The following is a 19108-nucleotide window of genomic DNA, read 5'->3' as shown; positions in this document are numbered from 1 at the left end:
CATCAGAGAACTGAGGTCGCAAGGCTAACTGACTTCCTAGAGTTAGAATACCTTTCCTCTAGGTGGCATATGACTCTAATAACATCTCTTCTCCTGGAAGAGAGAAGCATTATCATGGAGAATGCTCTGGGATTATTTCACGATGGTAACTTTTCCCCTCCCCCTGCCAGAGCCAGAAGACCATTTTTGGATCTTTATTGTGAGAATCTGCTGAGGTTGCTGGATTTAAAGTGTGGGATCTGCCTAAGACTGCAACCCCCAAATTTTTCTTATTCTCATGCTAGACCACACTCATACTCAGGATTTGTCAAAATTATCTTTGAAGTACCTACCAGTCTATGCCTTTAGCACCTTCTGCTCCAACTAGTCAGATTCTCTGTATTCACCTGTGTCTCCAAATTAGGGGGTGGCAGTTACCTTGTAATGTCACTTCTTTGATGGGTCTATGAAAAGTCATTGAATTTCCTTCTTTTTTCAGGCTTTTTTTAAATTTTAAGAACAGGAGTGATGATTCAAAGCTTTTTACATGTCAGAAGTTCTCATACTAGATTACAATTAAAGTACAAAGTAAGTATCCATGAGTACATACTCATATAAATAAGTGATCTAGTAAATAAGTACATAGAGGAGAATAAATAAACCTCTCATGTAGAAAATTTCCAAATAATTTATGTAGCTACACCACCCTCAAGTAGGTGGTGCATAATTCCTGACTTCTTAAATGCATAGTGACTTCTTTACAAAAGCCTGCATTGCCTCTACATGGGAAAGGGGGTAGGGAATTTTTTTTTATTTAAATTAAGACATATATTTTGGATGCCCAAGTTATAGGTTTTTATACCCTCTTCCTCAGTATGTTCTGTTAATTAACTAAATGTTAACAATTTCTCACTAGACTTTTATTCATTGTTCTTTTTTCACATTAACTACTCAGATTAAGACAGTCCATATTCTGGAGAGCGAGTAAAAAGTAAACAGAAACCAGGAGTCATGACCATGGACTGGCCAGCACAATGGCACAAAATATCAAAAAGGGAAAACATGCTCCCTTACTGTTAGTAAAAAAGCTGTCAATTAGGTTTGTGTTTGCTGTATATAAAGGACAACAGAGTATATGGGTTAGCCGAATTGGGAGTTTATCTCATGACATACATGTGCACATGCATTCACATACACACACACAAGGAATCAGGCAGTTCAGAGATATTAAGAGAGCTCTACTGTGCCATCAGGTGACCAGCCTCTTTCTACTTTCTGCTCAGCCATTCTAAACTATGCTACTATACTCCAAATTCAGCTCCGTATTCCAGAGAAGAAGGAAGAAATTTAAAAGGAACTCTCAATAGGCTTTTACTTACATCTGACTGGTCAGAAATGAGTCTGGTGTTCATCTCTAGTTGCAAGAAAGACTCAAAAGTCAAGTCTTTTAGATTCCCAGGCTCTGTGATAGTGGCAAGTTATGCAAAGGTGGGTATGAGTAGGTTCTGAATAAACTAACTCCCAGTAAAAACATAATACACCTAACATTCGTTTTTATGCAATATTTTCAAAAATTGATAAAGTATTGGGCCATGAAGAAAGTCTCAAAAATTCCAAACAGTGAATAAGTTCCAAAAATATCTGAATCAATATGACAAACTCAACACTTACCACAGCTTCTTATTCCCACTCCAAAACCTAGTAATCACTAAGAACATATGCAATAATATATCAATTAATAGCATCAACTAATAACGCCAAACAAATGGAGAGCCACTGATCACACACAGATACACACAAACAAAATGGGGAAACTCCAAAGATGAAAAGCAATTGTGCTAGAATTGTGGAAAAATGAAAGCCCAAATGGTGCATGGTAGATTCAGACTGAGAAATGCCTGACTAAGAGAAGCAGAAGCCCATGAGAAAACTAACTGATGAATGAGTAGCAAAGTAGAAGTATCCAGGGAGGTCCCTTCTGCTGCACATATACTCCTGAACCAAGAAATAGGCCAAAAGTCAAGAAATAGTGGTAGGTGTTCCAGAACATTGGATGCTGGGTCATAAAACATAACAGTGACCTACATGACTACAAATGACCATACCCATGAAGCATGGGGAATAAGCTCAAGCATAAATCAAGATATTAGCATACCTCATATCGCTCGTGAAACAGGTTTCATGAAACAAATACAGAAATCCCAAGATTGCCTACTACAAAGAAAACCAACCAATAAGAGACAAAAAGGGTTGGTCTAAACTTCACACAGGTTTCTTTCTGACAATAAGCCCCCGGTCTCCCTTTTCTTTGGGCATTTGCTTCAGAAAACTTGTAACTGTAATTTTTTTCTTTGCTCCTTTGCAGTGTATATGTTTTCTAACCTCTAGCCAATTTTTGCAGCCTAGGAAATGTCTTTCTTAAGAATCTGGGAACTGTCTCCTGAAGTATAAACACTGAAAGAGATAGCACCCCATTTCCCAGTCCCTGTAAAGGGTACCAGCCTAACGTCTAAGGGTGCCATTTGGCAAACACAGATGGCTTAATCACAGACAAAAACACTGGCAATCTCAGGAATAATTCAATGTACTTGACACATCCCATTGATCAACCTCCCTGAAGTCCTCCAGTACATTTCCACTTGGTCACTGCATGGCTTAAACTCCTTCCACCTGAAACCTTACCCCAGCTCAACCCTACCTTTGGTCTTAGTGAAACTAGGTATCCAGACTTGATCTGTGCTCTCTTCCCCTTTGCTAGCAATCATATAAGAATAGTACAACTTTCACTTGCTCATTCTGTCCAGTGCAATTTTATTTAACACTAAATACAACCAGATACTTGAGCAAAATCAACACAAAAGAGTGGCATTAAAGTCAATAAGCAAAAGTCACACCTAAAGAGATACAATAAATTCAACATCATCAATCAAAAAAGCTCCTTTCAAGGTAAATTTCTCTGTGCCAACTCTCTACTTCAGGATTCCAAGGACCCATGCTTTCACATCCACAGTGGTGACAAGTGCTGTTTCTAGCCCTAGGTAACTACACTATCTCTTATGATTTTACTACTGATGTCCTTATACTAATCCCTTTGTAAATAAATTCTTCTTAAATATTCTAATTCAACTACTTTGAATTACTCTATTCAAATTGTTCTAATTTGAGAAATAATTAGTGCTGGCAAAAATGTGGAGAAAACAGAACACTTGTACACTGTTGGTGGGAATGTAAATTGGTACAGCCACTATCAAAAACAGTACAGAGATTCCTCAAAAAAATTATAAATAGAATACTATATAATTCATCAATTCCATTTCTTGGTATTTACCCAAAGAAAATGAGAACACTAACTCAAAAACATATATGCACTGCCATATTCATTTCAGCATTATTTGCAATAGCAAAGATATGGAAACAACTTAAATATCCATCAATGGATGAATGGATAAAAAAGATGCAATACACACACACAGAGAGAGAGAGAGAGAGAAATACTATTCAGTCATAAAAACAGAAATCTTGCAGTTTACAACATGATGGACTTTGAGGGCATTATGCTGAGTGAAATTAGGTCAGACAGAGAAAGACAAATACTATATAACCTTACTTATGTGTAGGATTAAAAAAAAAGAAAGCTCGTTGATACAGAGAACAGGCAGAGATGGTGGTTCCCAGATGCAGGAATGAGGTGGCAAAATGCACAGGAAAGGAGTCAAAAGTTACAAACTTCTTGTTATAAAATAAATAAGTCCTGGGGACGTGATGAACAGCATGGTGACTATAGTTAATAATACTGTACTGCATATTTGAAAGTTCCTAAGTAAGAGTAACTCTTGAAAGTCATCACAAGAAAAAAAATTGTAACTCTACATAGTGGTGGATGGTAACTGATTTATTTTGCTGATCATTTCCCAATATATACAAATGTTAAATCATTATGTTGTACACCTGAAACTAATATAATATTATATGTCAATTATACTTCAATTAAGAAGTTTTTCAAATTACTCTAATTTGACTGGGCCATCTGTTCCCTATTAGTACTCTATCTACTGCAATGCTCATTCAATTAGGCAATATGGAAGTCATTAACAAAACCAGTTTCAATATAGCAGTAGGACAGATTTTTAGTTATAAGTATAAAGGTGAGGAATTGAGAGCAATATACAAAGATGACTCTTACAAGAGACTGAGTCAGAGAAAGATAAATGCTGGGGACACGGGGTGCGACTGAGAAGTGCCATGGAAAGACCCAGGCAGAAGTGTGTGCAGAAGAGATATTCTGTGAAGTGTTCAGTCCTTGGAATCCTCAAACATTGAGGTAGAAGATTCAGGAGAGTGGAAGACTGTGGACACAGGGTACAGAGGATACAGTCCCTTCTGCTATATCACTTGGTTTGATACATTACAAAACAATTAGAGGATAACCAGATTTCACCTTTGCCTTTGTGCAATCCAAACAAAGAAAACTGCATCAAGCTGGGAGTGAGCATCCTAGGATACAACACACACACACACACACACACACTCCTAACGCCCACCAGATTCCTACCCTCAATCACAACTTTCTGAGTTCAGACAAAGCTCTTTTTACCACTTCACCATAGCTCACAAGCTACAGCCCTTCCGCCCACTTTCACAACCAAATTTCATGTCTTTCTCAAAGTAAAAAGTGTTGTCTTCATTACAGTATTGGTATTTTCTTAACCATTTAACATGTGTCAAACTCTGCTAGGTTTATCCTAGTTCTCTTTTTCATGTGTCACTGGTAACATTTCTGAGACTACACTCCTAATTCCATTTTCCCATAAATCCTGTGGTTTCTCATGTGGAGTTTTGCATAGCACAGTGATTTTGAAGACTCCTGCATTCCATTACAACAGAACTGACTACTTGCTAGAGTGAGTGGGGAGGAAACCAAGTTTAGACAAAAAGGGCAAACACACTTTCTTCTGATAATTCAACCTGGCAGAGCTGTCCACCCCCTGGGCCCGTGTTCTGGGACTAGGTTTGTTCCCAGAGCAGCCAAGACAGGCCTCCAAGTCACTGGGGAACTTCTTGTTGGAGTGAGACACCTGCTCCAGGGACAGCTGGATGGCAATGAGGAGTGCCATCGGGTGAGCCCGGGTTGGGGTGGGGGGTCAGACAAAAACCAGGTGATTTCAGACCTGTGATTCACATTCAAAACCCCAGGAGTGGTAGGAAAGGGACACATCTGCTCTGAGCAACAAAAGGCCCAGCATAGGCAGCAACAGCCAGGAGAGGGGAAGTAACCCAGAAGGAAGAACCAGCCTGGAGCCATCTTCATGGCCCCTCCTGCAGTAGTAAGTAAATCAACCACTATCATGGACCCTGGGAGGGGAATCAGTGGAGAAAATCCCCCTCTCAGGATTCTGTCCCTGTCTATGAATCTGGCTCACTGTCCTTGGATTTCTCAACTTGCCTTTCTTTACCTTCCATCTCTTCACCTGGGCAGAGGTTAAGAGCGCTAATCTGGGAATTTGTGGCTGAGTTCTGACACGGCCATCTCGCAGACAGTGGGGTTCTCCAGCCAGGGGAATGTGCAAAGAAAACCCCTTGGTTGCCACAGTGTCAGGCACACAGGAGCTGCTCAGTAAGGCTTTGGTGAGTAAACAACCAAGGTAAGTGATTCTTGAATGATAAATTATAAGGCAAAGATTCCCAAAACAAAAGGATATTATGAATCATGAGTCTCAATTTGTCAAGGATTTGTATCTACTGCAGTATATAAAACACATTCTTAACTGGTTTTATTTGTAAAACACAAAAGCCAGCACCATTCTCAATGTAGAATATTTTATTAAATCAACCAATGGGGGGAAAATGAGATTAGCCGGTAGCACTGTTTCATGTTGTTCTGATTAAAACAAAGCAGAAAAACATAAATGAGAGCTGTATTTGGAAAAGAGAGTTCCAAATTATCATATTTACAACACTAATGAGGTCTTACTAGAAAATCAAGGAGAAAAAAATGAAAAAGTATTTATAGTGAACAATAATAGTGAAGTTAATCCAAAGCAAAATAGAAATCAGCAAGTTTCCTATGTGCTAGCAACAATTAATTAGAAAATTAACTCTAGAGGGGCACCTGGGTGGTTCAGTCAGTTGCATGTCCAACTTTTGATTTCAGATAAGGTCATGATCTCAATAAATAAAATCTTTTAAAAAAAGGAAAGAAAAGAAACTCTAGGGAAAAAATCCACTAATAAAACTTCAAATATGGAGGGGGAACGGTTTGGGGATTTTGTTTTGTTTTTTAATTTTGAAATGTTGGGATGCCTGGGTGGCTCAGTTGATTAAGCACCTGCCTTTAGCTCAGGTCCTGATCTTAGGTTCCTGGGATCAAGTCCTACATTAGGCTTCTTGCTTGGCTGGAAGTCTGCTTCTCCCTCTGCTTGTGCTCTTTCTCTCTCTCTGACAAATAAATAAAATCTTTAAAAAATAATTAAGTAAATAAAGTTTGAAATGTTGAGACCTAAATAATAGCTTTTAGTGACAGACATATATGGGATTTAAGTAAAGACAAATCAGGAACGCCTGGGTGGCTCAGTCAGCTAAGCATCTGCCTTTGGCTCAGGTCATGATCCCAGGGTTCTGGGATCAAGTCCCTCATTAGGCTCCTTGTTCACATGGAGCCTGCTTCTCTCTCTGCCTCTGCCTGCCACTCTGCCTGCTTGTGTTCTCCCTCCCTCTCTCTCTCTCTCTCTCTGACAAATAAATAAATAAATAAAAGCTTTAAAAAAAAAAGGCAAATCAAATTGCTGAATAAAAGAAAAAAATTTTAATTAAAAATATAACTACTACAACGAATTCTGTTATGCTGAAAAGAAATAATAAAAAAAAAAGAACTACTATATGATCTATCAATTCCACTTTGGGTATTTACCAGGAAAATAAAAACACTAATTCAAAAAATATATACCCCATGTTTATTTCAGCATTATTTACAATAGCCAAGATATGGAATGTGTTAATGTTCATAAATTAGTTTTCATACTTCATAGGATCCAAATTAAATTGGGGCTTTTTTGAAATCAACAAAAGAATTTAGTGTTACTAACAGTCTAAACATAAGAGTTTTAAAATTTTAAACGTAAAATATTGAGTGGAAAAAAGATCTATTATATGTCAAATTGATGTGGGGAACAAAAGCAAAAGAAAAAAAATTGAATTCCTTACAACTTACAGCGCATTGACAAGTCCTTAAGACAGGCCAGGTGACCTTTGTCTAGGAACTCAACTGTCTTGAGGTTAACACATTGCCAAGGGCAAAAGGCAAACTTAGCTTAACATCATCCCAACCTCCAGGATCCTCTAAGTCTACTATTACATATAAAAATTCCTTTGGACTTTGGTCTTTTGGCTAAGAGTAGGCAGAAGCACAACTGACTTCAGTCATCCTGAATCCAGTTTCATCAGACACCAGCCGCCTCAAACATGCCACCCACATTCAACCCCAATGAGATCAAAGTCATATTCCTGATGTGCACCAGTGGCAAAGTTGGTGCCACATCTGTCTGGCCCTGAAGATCGACCTGCTGGGTCTGTCTTCAAAAAGCGTTGGTGATGACATCCCCAAGGCAACTGGTGACTGGAAGGGTCTGAGGATGACAGTAAAACTGACCATTCAGAATAGACAAGCCCAGATTGAAGCAGTACCTTCTGCCTCTGTCCTAATTATCAAAGCCCTCAAGGAATCATCAAGAGACAGAATGAAGCAGGAAAACAGTAAGCACAGTGGAAATACCACTTTTGATGAGATTGTTAATATTGCCTGGCAGACGCAGCATTGATTTTTAGCCAGAGAACTCTCTGGAACCATTAAAGAGATCCCGGGGACTGCCCAGTCTACGGGCTGCCATGTTGATGGCCATGACCCTCATGACATCCTAGATGGCATCAGAGTGGTGCAGTGGAATGCCTGGCTAGTGAAGAACTACAAAGGAAAATATTTCAATAAAGGATCATTTGACAACCAGAAAAAAGTTCCTTTGGAAAGTTCTCCTGTCCTTCAAGATACATGTTGGCAATCATCCTCTAAGCATATGGCCCACTGATATATATCTGAAGGGTCACATAACTAAGGTTTTATTAGACAGTAATAAATCACCTTTTCCTAACAACTGCTAGCCCCTCAAGGTCCTAGAAACCTCACTTCTAAAATTCAGAGACTTACACTATCCCTCATCCCCCTCCCAACTTGAAAGTATATAATCTGCCACCCCTCACAACTCCAATGCAGCTCTTCCTGCCCACAGGTCCTGTCCCTGTGCTTTAATAAAACAACACTTTTGCACCAAAGACGTCTCAGAAATCCTTTCTCGACAATTCGCTCCAAACCCCAGCATTGCCACCTCAAAATCTCTTATAAATCTAGAGAAGATTTGCTCACTATGGTAATACCACAATGCACAGATAGAAAAATGAAACAGAATAAATATAAAAACTTACTGCAAAGAAAAGGAGTTAGTAATCAATGGGAAAAGAAACTAAAAGTATTGTTTTGCTATTTGAAGAAAAATAAAACAATATAAATATAATCTTCCCATTATAGATCAAAATCTACTCAAGATAAATGAGCTATATTTTTGTAATGAACCATTAAAAACAGGAAAAAATAGTAATGAAAATAATAATCAAAATTCTGAAGATGATTTTCTTATTCACTCAAGATTTACTGCCTATTTTCCCTTGCTGTTAAAATAACTTGAAAATGTTCTACAGCCAAGCAAGATTTGAATAAAAATAAAGACCTCACAAATGGGGAGGTACTGTTACGAAAAGTTTTATGGTAAACACTGATTTCACTTAAGTATAAATATCTAAATACTTACAAGTCAAAATATATACAGAAATTATGAAAATTAAATCTAGTACATGGTAAAATTCATTTAAGGAAATACATGGTATTATCCATTTTTTTAAAATAATGCCCTTGGAAAAGTCCTACTAAAACCTAGAAGTGGTAGGAAAGTTGTTACTAATTTAATCATCTTATATCTCTTGTATTTAAAAATCAATAAATTGAAAAATATAGGTTTTAATATGTTTTCAATTTAACTTTTATAATCAAAAAGGGAAAAGGAGTTATACCTTAAAAGAACCATTTTTACTAAGCCATCAGGAATAGTTTAATAAAATTTGCATAAAGGCTAAATCCACAGAATACTAAGATTTTTAGCTCCAGTGCATTTATCATTTAAAACTATAGCCTCAAATAAATCACTTAACTTCTGTGAACTTCAATTTCCTCAAATTTGAAAAAGTCCTCTTTCAAAGGAGTTTTTGCGAAAACATCTAAACCCTATTCAAAACAAAACCGTTATGATAATTCCTGTTTTGATTTCTTCTTCTTCCTTGGAAGACCTCCAAGAAGGAATGTATCTCTTCTGTCCCTAGTGTTTAACTCCTGAGAAATCAGAATATTCATGACTGTGTCTCCCACTTTGTCTATACCCTCTTGCTTCAGGTAGAAAAATGCCACTGAGTGACATGAAGCCTGTAAATGATTCCCCTCTGACTTTGTTTCTTCTGCATCTTCCTCTTAGGGCTTATGTTGGCCATCTCAGTTACTCTCTTCTGAACATTTTCCACAGACAAGGGACTATGAGTGAATCTTATATCTTTAAATTAAATCTGAATCTCAGCTGGACATTTAACCAAGCTTCCTTCTTGTTTCCCTGGATCTACAGGCAGACAATACCAATTCAGATTCCACAAGATATGGATATCTCCCAGAACGCACCCAACAGCTCAAGATTTCAAGTGTCTAAGTTCATTCTGATGGGGCTCCCAGGCATTCACGAATGGCAGCACTGGCTCTCCCTGCCACTGGCTCTGATATACTTCTTAGCTCTTGGTGCCAACACTCTCATTGTGATCACTGTTCACCATGAGCATAACCTGCATCAGCCCATGTATCAGTTCCTTAGTATCCTGGCTATAGTAGACATTGGCCTGGCTACTACCATCATGCCCAAGATCCTGGCCATCTTCTGGTTTGATGTCAAGGCCATTAGCCTCCCTGAGTGCTTTACTCAAATTTACGCTGTTCACTGTTTTATTAGTATGGAGTCAGGCATCTTCCTCTGCATGGCTGTGGATAGATATGTAGCCATCTGTCACCCACTTCAGTATTCCTCCATAGTTACTGAAGCTTTTGTGGTAAAAGCCACAGTGTTCATGGTGCTTAGGAATGTACTGTTGACCATCCCAGTGCCTGTACTGGCTGCCCAGAGACACTATTGTTCCAGGAATGAAATTGAGCACTGTATGTGCTCCAACCCAGGGGTCACTGGCTTGGCCTGTGATGATATTACCATTAATAGGTTTTATCAGTTGGCTTTGGCATGGGTCCTTGGCGGAAGTGACATGGTTCTAGTTTTTATTTCCTATGTTCTGATCTTTTGCTCCGTGCTGAGGCTGAACTCCACTGAGGCAATAGTCAAGGCTCTGAGCACCTGCAGTTCTCATCTCATCCTCATCCTCTTCTTCTACACAACCATTGTGGTAGTGTCTATAGCCCATCTGGCAGGAAAAGCAGTTCCCATTTTCCCTGTTCTTCTAAATGTGCTCAACATTGTCATCCCTCCAGCTCTCAACCCCATGGTATATGCTCTTAGGGCCCAGGAACTCAGAGTAGGCTTCCAGAGGGTGTTTGGGTTAGATAAGAATGTGTCCCAAAAATGACACAAACTTGAAGAATATGATATGTCATATTACAAAAGAGCACAGGTTTTGAAAACCAACAGACCCAAGTTGCAGTCCAATTTCCCTCTTTCATTAGGAAAAATCATTTTTTTAGCTAACACATGAATAAAAATTCAAACTGTCTAGAAACAAAAATGTTGTAAACAAAATAAATATGAGAGGTAGTTCCTGACTAAGTGGAACTATATACATTGTTTTTAATGGAAGCAATTTACATTTAGAAGTTACAGTCATGGAAATAACTCAAACATGCATCAGCTGGTGAATGAATAAATAAAATGAGTTATATCCATATTTTGGAATATTATCCAACAATAAAAAGGAATGAAGTTAAAAACAAAACAAAACAAAACAAAAAAGGAATGAAGTACTGACACATGCTACAATGTGAATGAACCTTTAAAACATTATGTTAATTGAAAGAAGCCAGACATAACAGGTCATATATTGTATAATTTTATCTATAGGAATTGTGCGTAATAGGCAAATCCATAGAGACAGAAAGTAGATTAGTGTTTGTCAGAGGCTGGGGATGTTGAGTGTGGGAGAATGGCGATGACTACTAATGGATAACATTTCTTTTGTGGGGATGAAAGTGTTCTGGAATTATGTAATGGTGATAGTTGCACATTTCTATGAATATACTAGAAACCACTGAATTGTATACTTCAAAAGAGTAAAAGTATACTCTTTTGTATACTCAAAAGAGTAAAACAGTAGTATGTACAATAAGTTTCTATTTTTTTTAATGTTGCCAGATGCTTGTCTAACACTAAAGGCAGCAGATTTTCCTTCTTCTAGAAATCAGTACAATAAAAATTAATTGTATATGGAAGAATGTAACATAAACTATTTTGTGATTTGACAAAGCTTGATCTCTCTCACGATATATGGAGGAGCCAAGAAAGCTTTCTGGAAGAAAAGTAATGAGATTACCTGCCTCCATAACCTTTCATTTTGGATTTTAATATAATGTGATTTTTCCCAGAGTGGATGATGATCCCAACAGACTCTAGATCTTCTCTGCATCAAAGATCATAGAAAATACCATAAAGAGAAATCTCACCATAAGGAAAGAGAGTAAGAGAGAAAGAGAGAGGGAGAGTACTGGGAGGAAGTAAAACCAATGTCCTAGGACAAGTGTCAAAATCCAGATGGACAAGGGATAGTTGCCAGATTTAGCAAATAAAGATACAGAATGTCAGTCAAGTTTTATTTTCAGATAAATAGCAAGTAATTTTTTAGTAAAAGTATGTGTCATGCAATATTTGATATCTATTCATACTTAAAAATTTGGTCATTGTTTATCTGAGATTCAAACTTAACTTGGTGACCTATATTTTATCTGGAATTCCTACAGGTAGTAGAATGCTCACAGGTCCCCCACATGGCTGAGGGTGGGACTCTTTCTGACTTAGTCTTTCCAACTCTGTGGGAAGAGTATTAGTCATAAGACTAAGCATGTAAGCGCTAACTAAAGGGTTGTCAATTTGGGAGTTTGAGTATGGAGAATGCTTGGCCAAACATAATACTGAGGAAACCTGTTCATCTTACCACAAAGGAATTTTTAGACAGTACAAAATGGTTTGGAGAGGTCATAAATCTTCTTCTATAAAATTAGCAATAATTATCAGAAATACTTCTATCATGGTTCTGGACACCAACCACAAACTGAGAGACAAAATTTATTGAACAGTTGCTGAATGTCAGCTAGAAGGGACATGACTCTGTTGCTCTTGCTTGGGGTGGCTCCCATCTAACCTCCTCCAAAGCCAGCTTGGTCAGTATGACGGTTTCACCAGAGGAAGACTGGGTATCAAATCAATAGCTTCACTACCGGAAGGGGCTGACTTGATTTGGAATGAAGAGTGGAAAACTCATATCCAGTGTTGAATGGGAAAACCCTGCAGTCAGCCTAGTCAGAAGATGATGTTCTGGTTGGAGTTAGCCCCAGACTGGGAGACTGGTCAGAGGTTTTCAGGGAGATAGTAGCAATGAGAGAAGCTTAGAGGGTTTAATAAGCTCTTCACACATGTCCAGCTGACTGGAAGGTTGTACAGACATTCAAGGGAAAACAAGGAGAACCCAAACTCTCCACACATCCTAACCTGTCCATAAGCTGAGTACACACGCAGAAGACACTTAAGAAAACCAATGGAAGGGGCACTGGGTGGCTCAGTGTGTTAAGCCTCTGCCTTCAGCTCAGGTCATGATCTCAGGGTCCTGGCATCGAGCCCCACATCAGGCTCTCTGCTCGGCGGGGAGCCTGCTTCCTCCTCTCTCTCTGCCTGCCTCTCTGCTTACTCGTGATCTCTCTCTGTCAAATAAATAAATAAATAAATCTTTAAAAAAGAAAAAGAAAACCAATGGAAAATTAAAGCAGGGGCAGACCTGAAAACTGCCTGAACTTTGGATGTGCCTCCCAAACTGAACACAGATCTACAGCAGAAGAGACAACTCTTACTGGCTCAAGGTATTTAGACACAAAATCTGATAAATCACTGGTAGCCCACTAAGCTATGCAGACACAGGGAAACCCATTAAATTCCAAGCTTAACAGTAAAATTTTAAGTTTAAAAATATCTGAGCAGAGAAGTCATATGAAAGCTGTGAGAGAGATACCAGGAAAAGCCACTCAAAACAAACAAAATAGCAACAAAACTTACTGGGGGTTGGGGGAGAATCAGAAAAGAAAAGTTATTTAAAACGCCTAGTTTTAAAAAGTTGTTTTTTAAGTAGGAGACATGTAAAGAAAGAAGAAAGTATGACCTATGGGGGGTGGGAGGAGGCAGCAGTCATCAAAACTGACTCTCAGCAGACCTAGATACTGTGTTTCTCGAAAACAGGCTTCAGAGCAGCCATTATAAACATGTTCAAAGAAAAAGGGAAACACACTTAAAGAATCAGAGAAAAATATGAGGACAGTGACTGTACAAACAGAGAATCTCGATAAAGAGATAGAAACTGCACATATTAATCAAATGGAATTTCTGGAGTTGAAAAGTATGATAACTGGGATGGGAGGAACAACTCATAGACAGGCTCAACAGCAGATCTGAGAGGGCAGGAAAAAACAAAACAAAACAAACAAACCCAGTGAACTTGAATATAAATCAAAGGAAAGTATACAATCTGAAGTACAAAGAGAAAAAAATGATTTAAAAAAATGAACAGAGACTCAGAGACCTGTGATACAACAAATATACCAACATATGCATAATGCAATTCTCAGAAGGAGAAGAGAAAGCAAGAATGGGGCAGAAAAATGTATTAAAGAAATATTGGTAAAAACAATTTATGAAAAAACAATAATCTACATATCAAAGAACATCAGAGTCCCAATTATGATAAAAGCAAAGAGACCTATATCTCTTTAATCTACACACATAAGAGTCAGCCTACTAAAGACAAAGAGAAAAATCTTGAAACCAGCAAGAGAAAAATAATTCATCACAAGCAAACACATATTACAATTGATGACTCCTAGAGGCCAGAAGAGAATAACATGACATATCCCAAGTTCTGACCATTCTTGGTGTCAACCAAGAATTCTATATCCAGCAAAATTAGCCCTCAAAACATGAAGGCAAATAAACACTATCATAGACAGAAAAAAAGGCTGAGAAAATTCATTGCCAGCAGACTTGCCTTATAGGAAATACTAAAGAAAATCACAGAGGAAAGGAAGTAACACCAGACAGTATGTTGAATCCATAGGAAGAAATGGAGAAAATAAGAATGTTAAAAATGTAGGTAAATATAATGACTGTATAAAATATATTTTTTTTCTCTCAAAAGTTCTTTAAAAGGTAAGACTATAAGAGCAATAACAACAACACTCTGTTGGTGGGTTTGTAACACATAAAGATATAATATTTATACAATAGTGATAACAAAGAAGGAGGAAGTAATGTAGATATATTAAAACAAAGTTCTTATATTTTATCAGAATCAAGTTTTTATTCATATAAATTGTGATAAAAAGAGTATAAAGATATAAAGTATATAAAGTAATATCTAAGAAAATAATTAAAACATGGTTTAAGAATCAATTATGTAAGATTTTGCTTCATACACTTGGCACTGTATCGATACATGCCAAACATTTATAGATAATGTACTTTCTAAGGTACTGGTCCTTCTAGCATTATTAAATGACTTTAGAAATACTTGTTTTAAAGTATATTTTATCTGACATTAATATAGTCACTCGAACACTTACGACTTTTGTTTGTATAGCTTATATTTTTACTTTATAAATTTCAAACTATACTTTTAGAGTACTTTCAATTGCAGTGTTCAGTACCTGCACATTCAATGTTACTGTTTATATGTTTGGATTTATATATGCCATTTTGCTTTTTGTTTTCTATGTCTCTCTTTCTCTCATAAATACATATCTTTTTTTTAAAAACTTTATAATTACAAGGGGAAATGCTCACGAAATAATTTTTTAATTTTTTTTATTTATTTATTTGACAGAGATCACAAGTAGATAGAGAGGCAGGCAGAGAGAGAGAGAGAGAGGGAAGCAGGCTCCCTGCTGAGCAGAGAGCCCGATGCGGGACTCGATCCCAGGACCCCGAGATCATGACCTGAGCCGAAGGCAGCGGCTTAACCCACTGAGCCACCCAGGCATCCCGCTCATGAAATAATATTAACTTAAAAGAAAACTACAAACTATCTTCAATAAGATATTTCTCTCTCTTCTCTTTCTTTCTCTCCTATTTACTATTTTATATGCTTTGGGGAAAGAATGATAAACCTTTTGGGGTGCCTGGCTGGCTCTGTTGGTAGAGCATGTGACTCTTGATCTTAAAGTTATGAGTTAGAGCCCCATGTTGCATGCAGCATTTACTTTTAAAAAAAATATTAAAAATAAAAAAAAATGGCAGAGCCTTTTGGATTGAGTGTGAGATGCTGGAGAAGAAATAGTAAACAATGAAGACATGACCTCACCCCCATACTGTTTACAGTCTGAAAGGGAATGTAGACAGTAAACACATAAATACACTTAAATACAGAAGTCTCTAAAAATCAAGAGATTTGGATCCTTTGCCTTTCTGCCTCTCATCTGCCACATAACTGTAGCTGACAGCTTTCAGTAACTGCTTTTCTGAAAAATGTCCTCCCTACTCCTATAGTTTACAAGGAGGCACCACCACTCCTTCCTCACAACACTTTGGACTGTGAGTAAACATATGACTTCAACTGAGCCAAAGAGATCCTTCTCCAAAATTTTGAGGCAGTCACTCTCCAGTGGACAAAATTTTTAAATGTGACGCTCAGAAACTGTATTTCCAGGCTATAAAGAAAACCGCTAATGGCTCTCCCTCAAGTGTTATTCTCCCCAGCTTTATTCAGATATAATTGACATATAACACTGTGTAAGTTTGAGATGTACAATGTGTTGACTTATATACTTATATAATACAGAATGATTGCCACCACAGTGTTAGCTAACACCTCTATCACATCATAATTCACATAATTATCATTTCTTTTTAGTGGTGAGAACATTAAGATCTACTCTATTAGCAACTTTCAAGTGTATAATACAGTATAATGAGCTGTAATTGCCATGTTGTGCATTAGATCCCCAGAACTTATTTTCTTATAAATAGAAGTTTGTACCCTTTGACCAGCATCTCCCCATTAACCACCCCCCATGCCTGGTTAACACTACTGTTCTATTTCTATGAGTTTGGTTTTTTTTAGATTCCACATCCAGCCTCCAGAAATACTGGATATCTCACATACATCAAATCTACAACATCTTCCTCTGATAATAAACTTCCAAGTTAGAATTATGGCTAACATCGAGAGCCCACTAAGTGCTGAGCAATGTACCAAGTAGTTTATAAATTTTAGTCCTTACGAAACCATTACAGCATAGGTACAGTTGGTTCTATTTTATAGGTTAGGACTAAATTTCCAAAATGGTGAAAAATCAGGAGGTAAGGGAGCTAGGATTTGAATCCAGACACATTTTATTCCAAAACTATGTACTTTCTGCTTCAGCAAACTAAGGTGCCTATACTTGAGAACTTGGTTGCTAAGTTCTTTCTTCTCCTGCTGATAAGAGAAAATTGTGAAAGAAACATGACCTTTCTCAAGACTTCCCCACAACAGATAACATGTGAGCCATACTGTCCCTAATTTTCTTGGTTTTTGCTCCATAGATGATGGCATTAAGCATGGTGGGGGGTGGGGAATTAACACACAGAGATTTGCAGAAAGATGTAGACATGGTGGGGGATATTCTTGCCAAACTAATGGGTCAAGAAATAAAACAGGATGGGATAAAAAGAGGAGAATGACTCCAATGTGGGAACCACATATATTGAGAGCCTTGTGCCAGGCATCCTGGGAAAGAAGTCTAAACACAGCTTGGAGAATCAAAGTGTAGGAAATACCAATGAGTGCAACATCTTCCAAAACTGATGCCATTGACAATGAGAAGCCATACCAGATATTGACAATGATGTTAGCACAGGCCAATTTGGCCACTCCAATGTGCTCACAATATGAGTGGGGGATGATATTAGTTTGAAAGTATGGCAGCCTCTTTAGCTGGAATATGATAGGGAAAATAGTCCCAATGCTTCATTCCCAGATTGTCAATCATTTTTCCAATTTGCCATAGGAGTTAAGATGGCTGTGTATCTGAAGGGAGTACAAACAGACACACAGCAGTCAAATGCCATGGCCAACAGGATACCTAACTCAGCCACAAAGGCAACATGGATGAAAAACATCTGAGTGATACAGGCATCAAAAGCAATCTCCCCAGCATGAAACCAAAATACAGCCAGGGCCTTGGGAATGGTGGTGGTAGACAGCAGGATGTCAGTGCCAGCCAACATGGAGAGGAAGACATACATGAGTTCGTGGAGAGTGCGTTCACTGAAGACAACAAGGTCAAGGGCTCCATTTCCCAATACTGCAGTGATGTACATAAGGCAGAAGAGGAGAGAAAGCCAGGTGTGATAGTTCTCCAGTCCCGGAATGCAAAGTCGGATGAACGCAGTGCGGCAGAAGGTGACGAAGTTAGCACCAAACATGCCCGCTTTGGGAGTCTCTCTATGAAGACTACATAAAGAGAGTCAGTTGGCAAAACCAACAATAAGAGGCTGTCTTTTTTCCATTGGACATTCTTTCCTGCTTTGTCCAGACTATGGAAAGAACCTAGATGTCCATCAACAGATGAATGGATCAAGAAGATGTGGTATATATACACAATGGAATACTATGCAGCCATCAAAAGAAATGAAATCTTGCCATTTGCGACGACGTGGATGGAACTAGAGCGTATCATGCTTAGTGAAATAAGTCAATCGGAGAAAGACAACTATCATATGATCTCCCTGATATGAGGACATGGAGAAGCAACATGGGGGGGGTAGGGGGATAGGAGGAGAATAAATGAAACAAGATGGGATTGGGAGGGAGACAAACCATAAATGACTCTTAATCTCACAAAACAAACTGGGGGTTGCTGGGGGGAGGTGGGATTGGGAGAGGGGGAGCGGGCTATGGACATTGGGGAGGGGAGGCGAACCATAAGAGACTATGGACTCTGAAAAACAACCTGAGGGTTTTGAAGGGTCAGGGGTGGGAGGTTGGGGGAACAGGTGGTGGGTGATGGGGAGGGCACGTTTTGCATGGAGCACTGGGTGTTGTGCAAAAAGAATGAATACTGTTACGCTGAAAAAAAAATAAATAAAAAGGGAAAAAAAAAAAAAAAAAAAAAAAAAACCAACAATAACTTTCACTAAAAGTTGAACATTAGATAATTAAATCAATCACTAATGCCTTGACTTAAAGTAGAGATTATTGTGCTTTTATTTCCTACATTATCATTACAAACACAAATATAAATAAAGGTTCCTGGTCACGCCTCAGCAATGTCCGGTAGCCATATATGCCTCCCCATTCTCACTTACATGTTGCTATTCTGGCTTTAAGCATTCTTCATTTGTTCTGGTGCAATGGCATCCTAACCAACTGTGCTCCCCATCTCCCAGCTTCCTATCCTCAAATCCCCCACCCCATACCCATCAGCTATGTTGCAGCCTGGCTGGAATGCACAAAAACAAAAATCTTATTGGATTTTCACTTAAAACTTTTATATAATGATTTTTTCATTACAAGATAAAGCTCAAACTTCTCAAGCATGCAAAGTCTTGCACAATCCCACTGTTACTCTCTTTTCTAGCTTTAGTCCCCTTTAGGCACTCTGATGTTAAACTACATGGACATTAAATAGACCATGATCTATTCTCCACACAAAGACTCAGTTTTCCAATCTTTGTGACTTTTCTTAAGCTTTCCTCTTAATCTGGAACATACTTTTCTACCTTTGATGTCTGTTAAATCTACTGAGCTTCCAATTCAC

At 38.1% G+C, this 19108-nt stretch overlaps 1 protein-coding gene and 2 pseudogenes across 1 annotated transcript; 2 read left to right on the top strand and 1 right to left on the bottom strand.

Moving 5' to 3' along the window:
* Positions 1–7422: 7422 nt before the first annotated feature.
* Positions 7423–7960, top strand: LOC123948706 (annotated as a pseudogene).
* Positions 7961–9723: 1763 nt separating this feature from the next.
* Positions 9724–10689, top strand: LOC123949714 (olfactory receptor 688-like). Its single transcript, XM_046017294.1, has one exon. It carries the CDS (start codon positions 9724–9726, stop codon positions 10687–10689), a length of 966 nt encoding a protein of 321 aa, XP_045873250.1.
* Positions 10690–16822: 6133 nt separating this feature from the next.
* Positions 16823–17774, bottom strand: LOC123948705 (annotated as a pseudogene).
* Positions 17775–19108: the final 1334 nt, after the last annotated feature.

Source organism: Meles meles, chromosome 8, assembly GCF_922984935.1.
Source record: "Meles meles chromosome 8, mMelMel3.1 paternal haplotype, whole genome shotgun sequence".
NCBI lineage: Eukaryota > Metazoa > Chordata > Mammalia > Carnivora > Mustelidae > Meles > Meles meles.
This window is presented reverse-complemented; position numbering and strand designations above follow the sequence as displayed.

Bases quoted from the DNA above. Each gene is read 5' to 3' on its own strand.
- LOC123949714 (XM_046017294.1), top strand. From the start codon at position 9,724: ATGGATATCTCCCAGAACGCACCCAACAGCTCAAGATTTCAAGTGTCT.